Source organism: Dendrobates tinctorius, unplaced genomic scaffold (assembly GCF_039654945.1).
Source record: "Dendrobates tinctorius isolate UK_male_01 unplaced genomic scaffold, ASM3965494v1 ptg000048l, whole genome shotgun sequence".
In the NCBI taxonomy this organism is placed as follows: domain Eukaryota; kingdom Metazoa; phylum Chordata; class Amphibia; order Anura; family Dendrobatidae; genus Dendrobates; species Dendrobates tinctorius.
The window spans coordinates 26,680,361-26,694,703 of NW_027361716.1; the positions used below are offsets into that span (position 1 = coordinate 26,680,361).

Genomic DNA, 14,343 nt, shown 5'->3' on the forward strand with positions numbered 1-14,343 from the left:
CATACACAAATGGCTCCGCTCACCCCATTCACATGCGGCTCTGCTCCGTACACCTCATGCACACATGGCTCTGCTCCGTACACCTCATACACACACGACCCTGCTCTGTACACCTCGTACACACCGCTCTGCTCTGTACACCTCGTACACACATCTCTGCTCCGTACACCTCGTACACACATCTCTGCTCCTGATCATGTGACCACTGACTCCTCCCTTCCTGTGACCTCATCACAGGTCCTGTGTGCACACAGAAGAGAGCAGCGAGCCCAGCGACATTATTGTTGGCTGTTAGGTGGGGGGCCCACTGCTGGCACAGGGGCCCCCCTGCCTGCTCAGGGGCCCATAGCAGCCGGCGGCAGAGTAGGGATATCAATTCTCCCTGCTCTGCCGCAGAATGTAAATGTATCTGTGGCGCCCTTTTATGAATGAGTCACCGAGGAGGAAAAACAAAAACAAGCTAAGCCACAGAAAACCAGAGAGGTTGGTAACTAAGCAACTAAGCGGATTGCAGACCCCTGATCCTATCCACACAACTAGCAGTAGCCGTGGAGCATACCTATGATGATCCTAGATGCCTCGTAACAGCCGGAGAACTAAATAAAGCTAAAGCAAGAAAAGGGGAAATCTAAACTGCCCCAGAGCAGACCCCAAAGCCATAGACAGCCCCCAAACATGTATTGTCGGTGAGACAAGATGAAAACACAAACACAGATAGAAAAATAGAAGCATAGAATCATAGAATCGTAGAGTTGGAAGGGACCTCCTGGGCCATCTGGTCCAACTCCCTGCTCAAAGCAGGATTCGCTAAATCATCCCAGTCAGATGTCTGTCCGGCCTCTGTTTGAAGACTTCCATTGAAGGAGAACTCACCACTTCTCGTGGCAGCTTGTTCCACTCATTGATCACTCTAACTGTCAAAAAGTTTTTTCTAATATCTAATCTGTGTCTCCTCCCATTCAGTTTCATCCCATTGTTTCTAGTCTTTCCTTGTGCAAATGAGAATAAAGTTGATCCTTCTACAATGTGACAGCCCTTTAGATATTTGTAGACAGCTATCAAGTCTCCTCTCAGTCTTCTCTTTTTCAAACTAAACATTCCCAAATCCTGCAACCTTTCCTCATAAGACAGGTTTTGCAGACCGGTCACCATTCTGGTCGCTCTTTTCTGAACTTGCTCCAGTTTGTTGATGTCTTTTTTAAAATGTGGTGCCCACAACTGGACACAATATTCCAGATGAGGTCTGACCAAAGAGGAGTAGAGGGAAATAATGACTTCACGTGATCTATACTGTATGCTTCTGTTAATACATCCTAGAATTGGATTTGCCTTTTTTGCTGCTGCATCACACTGTTGACTCATATTCAGTCTGTGATCTATTAGTATACCCAAGTCTTTTTCACATGTGCTGTTGCTTAGCCCTATTCCTCCCATTCTGTATATTTTTTTCATTTTTATTGCCCAGATGTAGTACTTTGCATTTTTCCCTGTTAAAAACCATTCTGTTAGTTGCTGCCCACTTCTCCAGTTTATTTATATCTTTTTGAATCCTCTCTCTCTTCTCTAGTATTAGCTATCCCTCCTAGCTTTGTGTCATCAGCAAATTTAATCAGTTTACCCTCAATTCCTTCATCTAAATCGTTGATAAAGATGTTGAACAATACAGGGCCCAGGACAGAGCCCTGTGGTACCCACTTGAGACATTCTTCCAACTGGATGTGCAGCCATTTACGACCACTCTTTGGGTCCGATCACTAAGCCAGTTATGAATCCACCTAACAGTTGCCTTGTCCATTCCATACTTAGTCATTTTTTCAATAAGGATTGTATGAGATACTTTGTCAAATGCTTTGCTGAAGTCAAGATATACTATATCTACAGCATTTCCTTGATCCACCCAATCAGTGATTCCTTCATAGAAGGAAATTAAGTTAGTCTGACATGACTTATTAGTTACAAACCCATGCTGACTCTGTTTAATCACTTCATTGTTATCCAGGTACTGACATACATGTTGTTTAATAATCTGTTCAAAGATCTTTCCTGGTATAGAAGTCAGACTCACCGGCCTATAGTTGCCTGGGTCCACCTTCTTCCCCTTTTTGAAGATAGGAACAACATTTGCTCTTCTCCAGTCTTCTGGGACTTCTCCTGTTCTCCAAGAATTTTCAAAGATTATGGAGAGGGGTTCAAAAATTTCTTCTGCTTTCTCCTTCAGTACTCTGGGGTGTAATTCATCTGGACCAGGAGACTTGAATTCATTTAGGTTAGATAAGTGTTTCCTCACTATCTTTCTGTTTATAGATATCCCCTTCTATTCTTCTATTCCCTTAATAGGACAGTGAAGAACAGTTGATGTTACATTTCCTTTCTGAGAGAAAACAGATGCAAAATAGGAATTTAAAAGTTCGGCCTTCTCAACATCCTGTCTTACCATTTCATCATTTTCATCCTGTAAAAATCCTATAGCATCTTTGACTTTTCTTTTACTTTTGACATATCCCCAAAATCCTTTATTATTGCTTTTGACATCTTTTGCAAGCCTCAATTCATTTTCAGCTTTAGCTAATCTGATTTGTGCCCTGCAGGTTCTCCAGACAGCATTATATTCTTCTTTAGATATGCCTCCCTCTTTCCATTTTATAAACATTTTTTTTCTTCCTTTTTAGCATGTGCTTAAGTTCTGTGTTCATCCATCCTGGTTTCCTTAAATGCTTCCTATTCTTCCCTCTTTTCGGAATTGTTAACAATTGTGCTTTGAGAATTTCACTTTTCAAGATTTCCCATCCTTCCTGGACATTTTTGTCTTTAAGGATATCCAGCCATTGGATCCCTCCAATTCTCTTTCTGAATTCCTTAAAATCTGCCTTTCTGAAATCTAACCTTGACGTCTGAGTCTTCACTGGTCTTCCTCCTCTAGTTATCCAAAATTCTAAAATGTCCCTCTGGAGTATTAAACGCCGTCTTCCATTCATCCCCATGCTTGATGCGAATAAGATTATACGCCCCCCTGAGGTCAAGCTTAGTAAACCAGCAGGCACCTTTAACTCTGTAGCATAAATAAGAAATCAGGGGTAACGGATACTGATATTTAACCGTAATCTTGTTAAGGGAACGATAGTCAATACAAGGCCTTAATGAACCATCTTTCTTCACCACGAAAAAAAAAACAGCACCTAAGGGTGAAGAGGATGGTCTAATATGACCCTTCTCCAACGACTTCTTAATATAAGATCGCATAGCCTCGTGTTCAGATACAGATAAGTTGAAAAGCCGACCCTTGGGAAATTTACACCCAGGCCTCAACTCAATTGCACAGTCATAACTCCTACGAGGAGGCAGGGACGCAGACTTACTCTCACTAAATACATCATAAAAATCAGCCAAATAGTCAGGAACATCATGAGACTGGGGAGAGGTGGAGAAAACAGGAGTGTCACCAAGAGCACACTGACAGCCCCAACTCACCACAGACACAGATTTCCAATCCAAAACTGGATTATGGATTTGTAACCAGGGAAAACCAAGAACAATAGTATCATGCAAATTATGCAGTACCAAAAAATCTACAATTTTCTTGGTGGTCTGGGGCAACCCGCATTATCACCTGGGTCCAAAACTGAGGTTTATTCTCTGCCAAAGGAGTAGCATCAATACCCCTCAAAGGAATAGGCGTCCGCAGAGGTATCATGGGAAAACCACAACGTTTAGCAAAATCCAAATCCATCAGATTCAAAGCCGCTCCTGAATCCACAAAAGCCTTGGCGGAAAATGTGGATAAGGAGCAGATCAGAGTAATTGCCAAAAGAAACTTAGGTTGTAAGCCACCCATAGCAAATGTGTGTGCAAAACTTTTCTCTCGTTTAGGGCAGACAGAAATAATATGAGAGGCATCTCCACAGAAAAAACACAGCTTATTACGCTTTCTATACTCCTGACGTTGCACCCTAGACAAAACTTTATCACATTGCATCGGTTCAGACATTTGTTCAAAAGGTGGCAACACCTCTTGTGTAGTTTTACATTCACGTAAACGCCGATCAACTTGAATGGCTAATGACAGAATCGTCAAGACCAGAGGGAACAGGAAATCCCACCATAATATTTTTTACGGTTTCTGATAAACCCTTGCGAAAGAGAGCTGCCAAGGCACCATCATTACATGTAGTAAGGACCGCCCACTTTCAGAATTTTTGACAGTATAACTCTGCAGAATCTTGACCCTGGTTCAATGCCAATAGGGCTTTCTCAGCTTGATCCATAGCATTAGGTTCATCATACAACAACCCCAAGGCCTGAAAAAATGCATCCACATTAGTCAGAATAGGATTTTCAGGTGTCAAAGAAAACACCCAATCCTGGGGATCGCCGCACAGCAAGGAGATGACAATTTTAACCTGCTGCGCAGAGCTCCCCGATGAGTTAGGCTTCAAGGCAAGAAATAATTTACAATTATTCTTAAAATTCAAAAATTTAGACCAATCCCCAGAAAACACATCAGGATAGGGATTTTGGGTTCAACAGCATGTGATTGAGCGAGATAGGCGGAAATTCCCCGCACTTCAGCAGCGAGCTGCTCCACACGGTCAGACAATTGCTTAATCTCCATTAAGGGAAAAATCCTCCTACGGCCCCAGAGAAAAAGAGGAAAAAAATGTATATATACAGTGGGGCAAAAAAGTATTTAGTCAGTCAGCAATAGTGCAAGTTCCACCACTTAAAAAGATGAGAGGCATCTGTAATTTACATCATAGGTAGACCTCAACTATGGGAGACAAACTGAGAAAAAAAAATCCAGAAAATCACATTGTCTGTTTTTGTTTCATTTTATTTGCATATTATGGTGGAAAATAAGTATTTGGTCAGAAACAAAATTTCATCTCAATACTTTGTGATATATCCTTTGTTGGCAATGACAGAGGTCAAACGTTTTCTGTAAGTCTTCACAAGGTTGCCACACACTGTTGTTGGTATGTTGGCCCATTCCTCCATGCAGATCTCCTCTAGAATAATTTCTAGATTAAGTTCTGACCCATATTTCGTAACTTTTTTAGAACACACCAAAACAATTCCGTCCCTGGGTGGGCTTGAACCACCAACCTTTCGGTTAACAGCCGAACGCGCTAACCGATTGCGCCACAGAGACAGCTCTCCTCTAGAGCAGTGATGTTTTTGGCTTTTCGCTTGGCAACATGGACTTTCAACTCCCTCCAAAGGTTTTCTATAGGGTTGAGATCTGGAGACTGGCTAGGCCACTCCAGGACCTTGAAATGCTTCTTACGAAGCCACTCCTTCGTTGCCCTGGCGGTGTGCTTTGGATCATTGTCATGTTGAAAGACCCAGCCACGTTTCATCTTCAATGCCCTTGCTGATGGAAGGAGATTTGCACTCAAAATCTCACGATACATGGCCCCATTCATTCTTTCATGTACCCGGATCAGTCGTCCTGGCCCCTTTGCAGAGAAACAGCCCCAAAGCATGATGTTTCCACCACCATGCTTTACAGTAGGTATGGTGTTTGATGGATGCAACTCAGTATTCTTTTTCCTCCAAACACGACAAGTTGTGTTTCTACCAAACAGTTCCAGTTTGGTTTCATCAGACCATAGGACATTCTCCCAAAACTCCTCTGGATCATCCAAATGCTCTCTAGCAAACTTCAGACGGGCCCAGACATGTACAGGCTTAAGCAGTGGGACACGTCTGGCACTGCAGGATCTGAGTCCATGGTGGCGTAGTGTGTTACTTATGGTAGTCCTTGTTACATTGGTCCCAGCTCTCTGCAGTTCATTCACTAGGTCCCCCCGCGTGGTTCTGGGATTTTTGCTCACCGTTCTTGTGATCATTCTGACCCCACGGGGTGGGATTTTGCGTAGAGCACCAGATCGAGGGAGATTATCAGTGGTCTTGTATGTCTTCCATTTTCTAATTATTGCTCACTCAGTTGATTTCTTCACTCCAAGCTGGTTGGCTATTGCAGATTCAGTCTTCCCAGCCTGGTGCAGGGCTACAATTTTGTTTCTGGTGTCCTTTGACAGCTCTTTGGTCTTCACCATATTGGAGTTTGGAGTCAGACTGTTTGAGGGTGTGCACAGGTGTCTTTTTATACTGATAACAAGTTTAAACAGGTGCCATTACTACAGGTAATGAGTGGAGGAAAGAGGAGACTCTTAAAGAAGAAGTTACAGGTCTGTGAGAGCCAGAAATCTTGATTGCTTGTTTCTGACCAAATACTTATTTTCCACCATAATATGCAAATAAAATGAAACAAAAACAGACAATGTGATTTTCTGGGTTTTTTTTGTCTCAGTTTGTCTCCCATAGTTGAGGTCTACCTATGATGTAAATTACAGACGCCTCTCATCTTTTTAAGTGGTGGAACTTGCACTATTGCTGACTGACTAAATACTTTTTTGCCCCACTGTATAAAAAAAAAAATTCTGACACTTTTTTTTTTCCTGCTTTTGAGTACCCTAGAATCTGCGGTAAGGCTGGTGATTCTGTTATGAATGAGTCACCGAGGAGGAAAAACAAAAACAAGCTAAGCCACAGAAAACCAGAGAGGTTGGTAACTAAGCGGATTGCAGAACCCTGATCCTATCCACACAACTAGCAGTAGCCGTGGAGCGTACCTACGATGATCCTAAACGCCTCGTAACATCCGGAGAACTAAATAAACCTAAAGCAAGAAAAGGGGAAATCTAAACTGCCCCAAAGCAGACCCCAAAGCAATAGACAGCCCCCAAACATGTATTGTCGGTGAGGCAAGATGAAAACACAAACACAGATAGAAAAATAGGCTGAGCAAATGATGGGGCCCACACTAACTAGAAAGGACAGGAAAGGAAAGATGCTGTCTGCAATCACGCACAAAACCCTGCCAAAAAAAGTCCAACACTTTCTGATAACAAAAACCCTGAAGTCACTAGACTTCAATTCCCTATATGAGCACTCTGGTATATTCTGAAGACAGAGCAAAAAGAGACCAATCTGATCAGGGACAAAAAGCAAACTGGCATAAACAGAGACATAAGAATGGAAATTCAGCACAGCCCCAGCAGGGGTTGGCTGACCACAAAAACTGAGTAAACAGACCAAATCTCATGTGAAAAAAATAGCAGAGCACACTTAGCTTGAGAAGGCAGGAACAGAACTGGAAACCAGAACCTCAGGGCAGGAAAAAATCACCAGCACAAAATTAGGGAGTTGTGTTATGATGAGTCACCGAAGGAGGAAAAAACAAAATACCAGCTAAGTCCAGAAAAACCAGAGAGGTTGGCAGCTATCGGATTGCAGACCCCTGAACCTATCCACAACAACTAGCAGTAGCCGTGGGGGGTTCCTACAGTGCCCTAGACCCCTCGATCACAGCCGGAGAACTATATAGCCTAAAGACAGAAAGGGGAAAAACTAAACTGCCCCAGAGCAGACCCCAAAGCAATAGGCAGCCCCCAACATATAATGACGGTGAAGCAAGATGAAAACACTAACACAGATAGAAAGATAGGTTGAGCAAATGATGAGGCCCAAGCTAACTACAAAGGACAGGATAGGAAAGCTGCAGTCTGCCATCCACAAAAACCCTATAAAAATGAGCCAACCGACTGATAGGAAAAACAGGCCCTGAAGTCGCTAGGCTTCAAAAGACTATATCAGCACTCAGGTATATTCGGAAGACAGAGCAAAATATCAACAGATCAGAGACAAAAATGGAGTTCAGCTCAGCCCCAGCCGGGGATGGTAGAAGTCCCAAAAAACAAGGCAAAACAAAAACAAAACTGAAGAGTACAAAGAAGAGCAGAAAAACTTAGCTTTGAGATGCAGGAATCAGACTGGTCTCCAAGAATCCAGCAGGAAAATCACCAGCCAGGAAGAAGGAGCGTCGGCAGCCTTATATCCAGTCCTCAATTCCAGCCACCCAGTCATCATCTAGCTGCCCAGGTGTTTGGTAATCAGCCTCACTACCTTCCTTCACCAGAGGAGGGAGTTCATCAGACCTCAATGGTGAAGGGAAAAATGAACTCACAACAGAGTCGGCTGTCTTAAATCCAGTCAGAGACTCCTGATGTCCACTCACAGTCCTCCTCCTCAGGTGGCAGGTCTCAGCCATTTAGATCAACTTCATTACCTACTGTTACCACTAGAGGTAGCCCAGATGGAGAACTCACGACTCCTCTGTCAACACATCCAGCTCCACCACCCTCACCAGAAGCCAGAGGTAAACCAGAAAATGAGTTCACAACAGCGCCCCCAGGAGTATGGTTGCCACAGTGGCATTGCCTTCCTCCAGGGAGGGTGATGTCAGGCTTGGAAGCAATGAAGGGTCTCTCTAGCAGTTAACCATGTCATGCAACACAGTTCCCACTCCAGGCCAGCAGAGGGAGCTCTGAACCAGAATTGGGGGAGGAGTGCTCTCTGAGGGCCAGGAAGGGAAATTAGTCAGTTAGTGTGAGGAGGGCAACGAGTGTAGACGTGTGGAGAGGAGCTGGAGGTTGAGCTGAGGATAGAGAGCTCCCTTCCAGTGATAGCGCATGATCTGGAGCCTGGTCTCCACGGTTGTATGGATACTGAAGGTCCTGCAACAGAAACCAGAGGAGTAGGAAGCTGTAAATGCTCTATTCCCACCTAAGACTCGGAGATCCCTGAGTTGCTTCCAGGCTAGCCTGCTCCTGTGCCATCTGTAACCAGGACACTGGACTGCGTTTGCCAAGTAAAGGTAAAGAAACTGCACCCTGTTATGTCCTTGCCTCTTCCTGCAACATCGTCAGCACTGCTACATCACTGTGCCAAACACTGAACCCTCTTCCTAAACATTCCGCTACACTGCCCTGGGACCAACAACCCTACCTATGGAGGGCTACAACATCATTGCTGCACTACACCATCTGTCCCAGAGGATCTGATTGTAGCGTCGGCTTAACACCTCCCTTGCCGAACACCACAGGTGGCATCATGAATCATTTATAAACTTTATTCCCAACTCATCCCCTTTTACATGGGCGCCCAGGGCCAAGGACCGGGTCACCACTGCTGTGACAATCCCCTCTGAGAGACCGGCCCGGTACCGAGTACCCCACAGCCCTGGGAGGGTGACCCATTTCAGCATGGGCCGGGTGGGCCCCTCAGAGCATGGGGCCCGGGGCCACTGCCCCCTCTGCCCCCTGGTAGTTACGCTACTGTCTTACAGTAAAGAATACGCGTCTGTGATTATGATTAAACCTTCTTTCCTCCAGACGTAGAGGATGCCTCCTTGTCCCCATCACAGGTCTAAGAGTAAAAAGATCATTAGAAAGGTCTTTGTACTGTCCCCGCATATATTTATACATTGTAATAAGATCACTCCTAAGCCTTCAATTTTCCAAACTAAATAGCCCCAAGTGTAATAACCTGTCTTGGTAATGCAAACCCCCCAGTTCCCTAATAACCTTGGTCGCTCTTCTCTGCACCCGCTCCAGTTCAGCTATGTCTTTCTTATACACCGGAGACCAGAACTGTACACAGAATTCTAAGTGTGGTCGCACTAGTGACTTATATAGAGGTAAAATTATGTTCTCCTCATGACCATCTATGCCTCTTTTAATGCATCCATTATTTTATTTGCCTTTGCAGCAGCTGCCTGACACTGGCCACTAAATGTGAGTTTGTCGTCCACCCATACACCCAGGTCTTTTTCAGTGACAGTTTTGCCCAGTGTTTTACAATTAAGCACACAATTATACATCTTGTTCGTTCTACCCAAGTGCATGACCTTACATTTATCCCCATTAAAGCTCATTTGCCATTTATCAGCCCAAGCTTCTTGTTTACATAAATCCTCCTGTAATATAAAATTGTCCTCCTCTGTATTGATTACCCTGCAGAGTTTAGTGTCATCTGCAAATATTGAAATTCTACTCTGTATGCCTCCTACAAGGTCATTAATAAATATGTTAAAAAGATTATGTTAAAAAGAGACTTCTATCTCTTTATTAAACTGTCTCTTCCCTTACATTTTCTAAATTTGGGTCCTTACAAAAAAATGGTGGTGGGGTTCTATTGGCCTGTTTATGTACATTTTAAGCACGTCTAAGAGACTGAGTTAATACACTCCACAGACCTATTCAGACCGCAGACTTACACATATTGGACAATGGTAATTACCAGATTAAGCCCTTTACCTGATCTTTGTGGCACGGACTGTCACCTGAGTAATACAGTCCACAGATCTCAACACTCTCTGGGACATCTAATATATAAAGCGCAAAGTGTGTATGTATGTATGTGTGTGTGTATGTCCGGGATTGGCATCCGCACCGTCGCAGCTACAGCCACAAAATTTGGCACAGTCACACGTCTGGACCCCGAGAGCGTCCTATGTTGTGAGGTGAAATTTTATCCCCGCGCGTTCCAATTTACCAAACAATTTTGCCCCTATCTACATAATGGGGAAAAAGTGTGTGTGTATCAAGCCCTGCCCCTCATTATGATGTCATAATGGTTGCCATGGCGACGCTGATGTCATCATAGGTTGCAAGCCCCACCACTCATTATGATGTCATAGTGGTTGACTATGGGATGGAGGATGTGTGATTGGTATATGGGCACTGGACTATGGGATGGAGGATATGTATGACGGGTATATGGGCACGGGACTATGGGATGGCGGATATGTGTGATGGGTATATGGGCATGGGACTATGGGATGGAGGATGTGTGATGGGTATATGGGCACTCGACTATGGGATGGCGAATATGTATGATAGGTATATGGGCATGGGACTATGGGATGGAGGATGTGTGATGGGTATATGGGCATGGGACTATGGGATGGAGAATGTGTGATGGGTATATGGGCACGGGACTATGGGATGGCGGATATGTATGTTGGGTATATGGGCACGGGACTATGGGATGGAGGATGTGTGATGGGTATATGGGCATGGGACTATAAGATGAAGGATGTGTGATCGGTATATGGGCACTCGACTATGGGATGGCGAATATGTATGATGGGTATATGGGCATTGGACTATGGGATGGAGGATGTGTGATGGGTATATGGGCACTCGACTATGGCATGGAGGATGTGTGATGGGTATATGGGCACGGGCCTATGGGATGGAGGATATGTATGATGGGTATATGGGCACGGGCCTAAGGGATGGTGGATATGTATGATGGGTATATGGGCCGGGACTATGGGATGGAGGATAATTATAATTTGTTATAACTAGCCACAGTTAGTTACTATGCCTGGGCAGCGTCGGGCTCTTCAGCTAGTATCCTATAATTATTCAATTGTTTTTCAAAACCATGCAAAATATACATTCTGCCTGGTGGGGTAGTTTCCAGAAGAACTACGTAGGCTTGTGCAGATTGGTCAATGGCACTCCTGTATCTTTCCTTGAGGATTCCGCTTCCAAATAACCTGAGTCTTGGACATGTTCCTGACATGGGTTTCAGGCCTGACAGCCTGAGCACAATACAGGCCCTCGCTTGCATACACTGTATTCAGAATTTAATTCTAATGCTTTTGGTGTCTGGTAGAATCCAATTTACTGACATTGAACATACAGTACAGTTTCCCCGAACTTCTGTATTATATTCACTTTACAGCGACTTTGCCCGCTATGACAGTTGATCCATTGGGATCTGGTGGAAAAATGAACTGTGGACCTTACAAAACGCAGGTTTCACAGCACCTGGTGGCCCTCTGAAAACTAAAAGCGAGGGCCCCATAATGACATGGCAGTGGACATGGATGGTGGTGGTGGTGGTGGGCAAAGCCCAAAATTCAAATGGGTATGTTTGAAATGGCATTGTAAAGGGATGGGGAATATGTATTCCACTATCTTGCTAACTATTTGGCATGAGGAAGGGACCTCCCAAATGTGGGACTAAGAGCCCTCACAAATCTTAAAGGAAAAATTAAAGCCAAAATGCTCCTTGTGAACAAATGCTAAAAGGGAGGTATAAATTTTATTTTATTTTTTGGGGAATTTGAATTTAGCGTCATATACATGGAACTATGAAGGAAAAAATGTTTCTTAGCATTTTTCTCTTTAAAAAACAGTTTGTTTTGGTAGATCTTTTTAAAAATCTGTAAAATCGACGCAATAGTCTGACAACATTATTCCCAGATACCATATGTGAGTGAGAAAGGCATGCAGGCATCTTCTCCATGCTGTTCCCATTTAGTTTTAGCTCTTTCCCATCAATTTCAGATTTTTTCCTCATGCCCATAGACCTGTTTGTTGGGTCCAGCTGAAAAATATTCGGCTTTCCTATTGATTTGCATTGGATTCGTTATTCGGTACGAATACACGGATATTGGAAATTATTTGTGCTGATTTTTCCAAATCCGAATATTTCACTGTTTGATCATCACTATTTGAGATAAAAATTAAAATGACGGTTATTGTTTAAATATTTCATGCTTTTCATTTCTTTCAGCTGTTGATTTTTTTATTAAAGACTTTGATCAACATTACATGTGTAATCAGAAAATATTTTGATGTCACATCTAATTTGTTTTTATAAAACTAACAGTGTTATTCTATATGTGTTTTTTATCATGTAGTGGTCTACTCAAAATGCAGTAACCTGCAATGGATCATGCAATTCTCTGAAGGGGCCATCATCTCCGTGAGCACAGCTACATATGTCACACAATGGTCAAGCACTGGCTTCAAGGTTTGCCACTTCTTTTCAAGTCAAAAGAAATACATTTTGGACTAGAAGATACAGAAGACCAATTCTGGCACCAAGAAAAAGTTGTTGTCACTTGTTATCTTAGTAGTGTTATTACTACACATTTTTTCCTTTCCTCTTAACTAATGTTATTACTAGATTTTGATTTTTTTTTCAATGGCATGCTGCTTAGTATAACCTTGTGACTTAACCTGTGTTCTTTATCTAATGACATTGGATCATCCACATAAACAATATTAATCTATTTCCTTGTATTTGTTTCTTAAGTCACTAGATTATATTTAGTTTTATCATTGTTTTTATATTAGAAAAGATTGTCATTTTCTTGAGTCGTGTTTTTGTAGTATCACATGAGATTATTTACTTTAAAAGATCTGGACATACACAGTGCAGTAGGAACCTATTACTTTTTTTCCCAGGTATATTATTTTTTCATTCAATTGTACCAAATATTTTTTGGCTAAAGTTAAAACAATAAATGCTTCTAATTACTAAGACATGTGCAGCAGATCACCAGCCGACTGTATCAACTCATATTGGAAGACCACATTCTAATGGCTGTATTGAAGTTCAATTTTGTACAGTAATAATAAAACTTCTACATTGTATTGACTAATATGTTTGTTCAGCAAAGTTTACCAAAAATAGCCGTTTTTGTAGGAATTTGGTTTTAGTCAATGGGTAGCATATATCTAGGAGAATTTCTGATCTGTTTAAAGAGATTGTGGGCAGGGATTACAGAATGGACACTCCACCTAGAATCTGATACAAAAGTGACTCATTCCCCCCTTTATTAGACTGAAGTAAGGTTTTTATATAACTTAAGGCCCCGTTACACACAACGATGTCCCAGCGATCCCACCAACGATCCGACATGGATGGGATCGCTGGGACATAGTTAGCTGATCGCTGGTGAGCTGTCACATAGACAGACTCACCAGCGATCAGGACCAGCGTGCACGCTGGTTTCCAAGGTAAACAGAGGGTAACTAAGAGCCGCGCGGTTCTTAGTTACCCGCTGTTTACATTGGAAACCAGCTCCCAGCGTTGCTGATCGTTGGTCTCTCACTGTCACATGCAGCGATGCACACTGGCCAGCGGGAGACCAATGAACAAAAAATGGCCCAGAACTTTTGAGCGCGATCAGCGATACACGGCCGGGGGGGCGGTCGCTGATACATGTCACACACAGCGATTTCGCTGGCGAGATCGCTGTGACATGGGGGCCTTAACATCATGCTGACTCATAATAATTTGACCTTCCTTCTAGATCACGCCTCATAGCTGTATGTAGAAATTCAGATTGCACTGGAAGTACTGCTGTTATCCTTGAAAGAAACAAAACATCATCGCCTGCAGTTTCTTATCACAATTTAACACTAGAACTACCGGACTTGTCACCCCCCCCTAGAACTACCAAATGGAGTCATTTTTACTCCTGGCTTGTTTTCATTTATTTTTAGAGTTTCTTGCTCCTGGTATTGTTGTAAATTTAATTTTGTTTATTTTTACTATATTATAAAATAGTAAGAATGTCATCAGGCTTTAGCGCACTGCTTCTAGCCATATTAGAAATTAGCAAACCTGCAGGCCATATTCTCCAAAAATTATGTAGTCCACTCGAGAGTTCACTGGTTCTCTGACGGATGTCCT

The 14,343-nt window shown here is 43.0% G+C and overlaps 1 protein-coding gene across 2 annotated transcripts in view; it reads left to right on the forward strand.

Moving 5' to 3' along the window:
• SYT9 (synaptotagmin 9) overlaps positions 1 to 13,298 on the forward strand; it is a 799,187-nt gene extending 785,889 nt beyond the window's left edge. For both annotated transcript variants that reach the window (XM_073576353.1, XM_073576354.1), the window contains one exon: positions 12,560 to 13,298. In XM_073576353.1, coding sequence (XP_073432454.1) covers positions 12,560 to 12,628 — 69 coding nt within the window. In that variant the 3' untranslated portion in view covers positions 12,629 to 13,298. The remainder of the gene's footprint in view (positions 1 to 12,559) is intronic.
• The last annotated feature ends 1,045 nt before the right edge of the window (positions 13,299 to 14,343 follow it).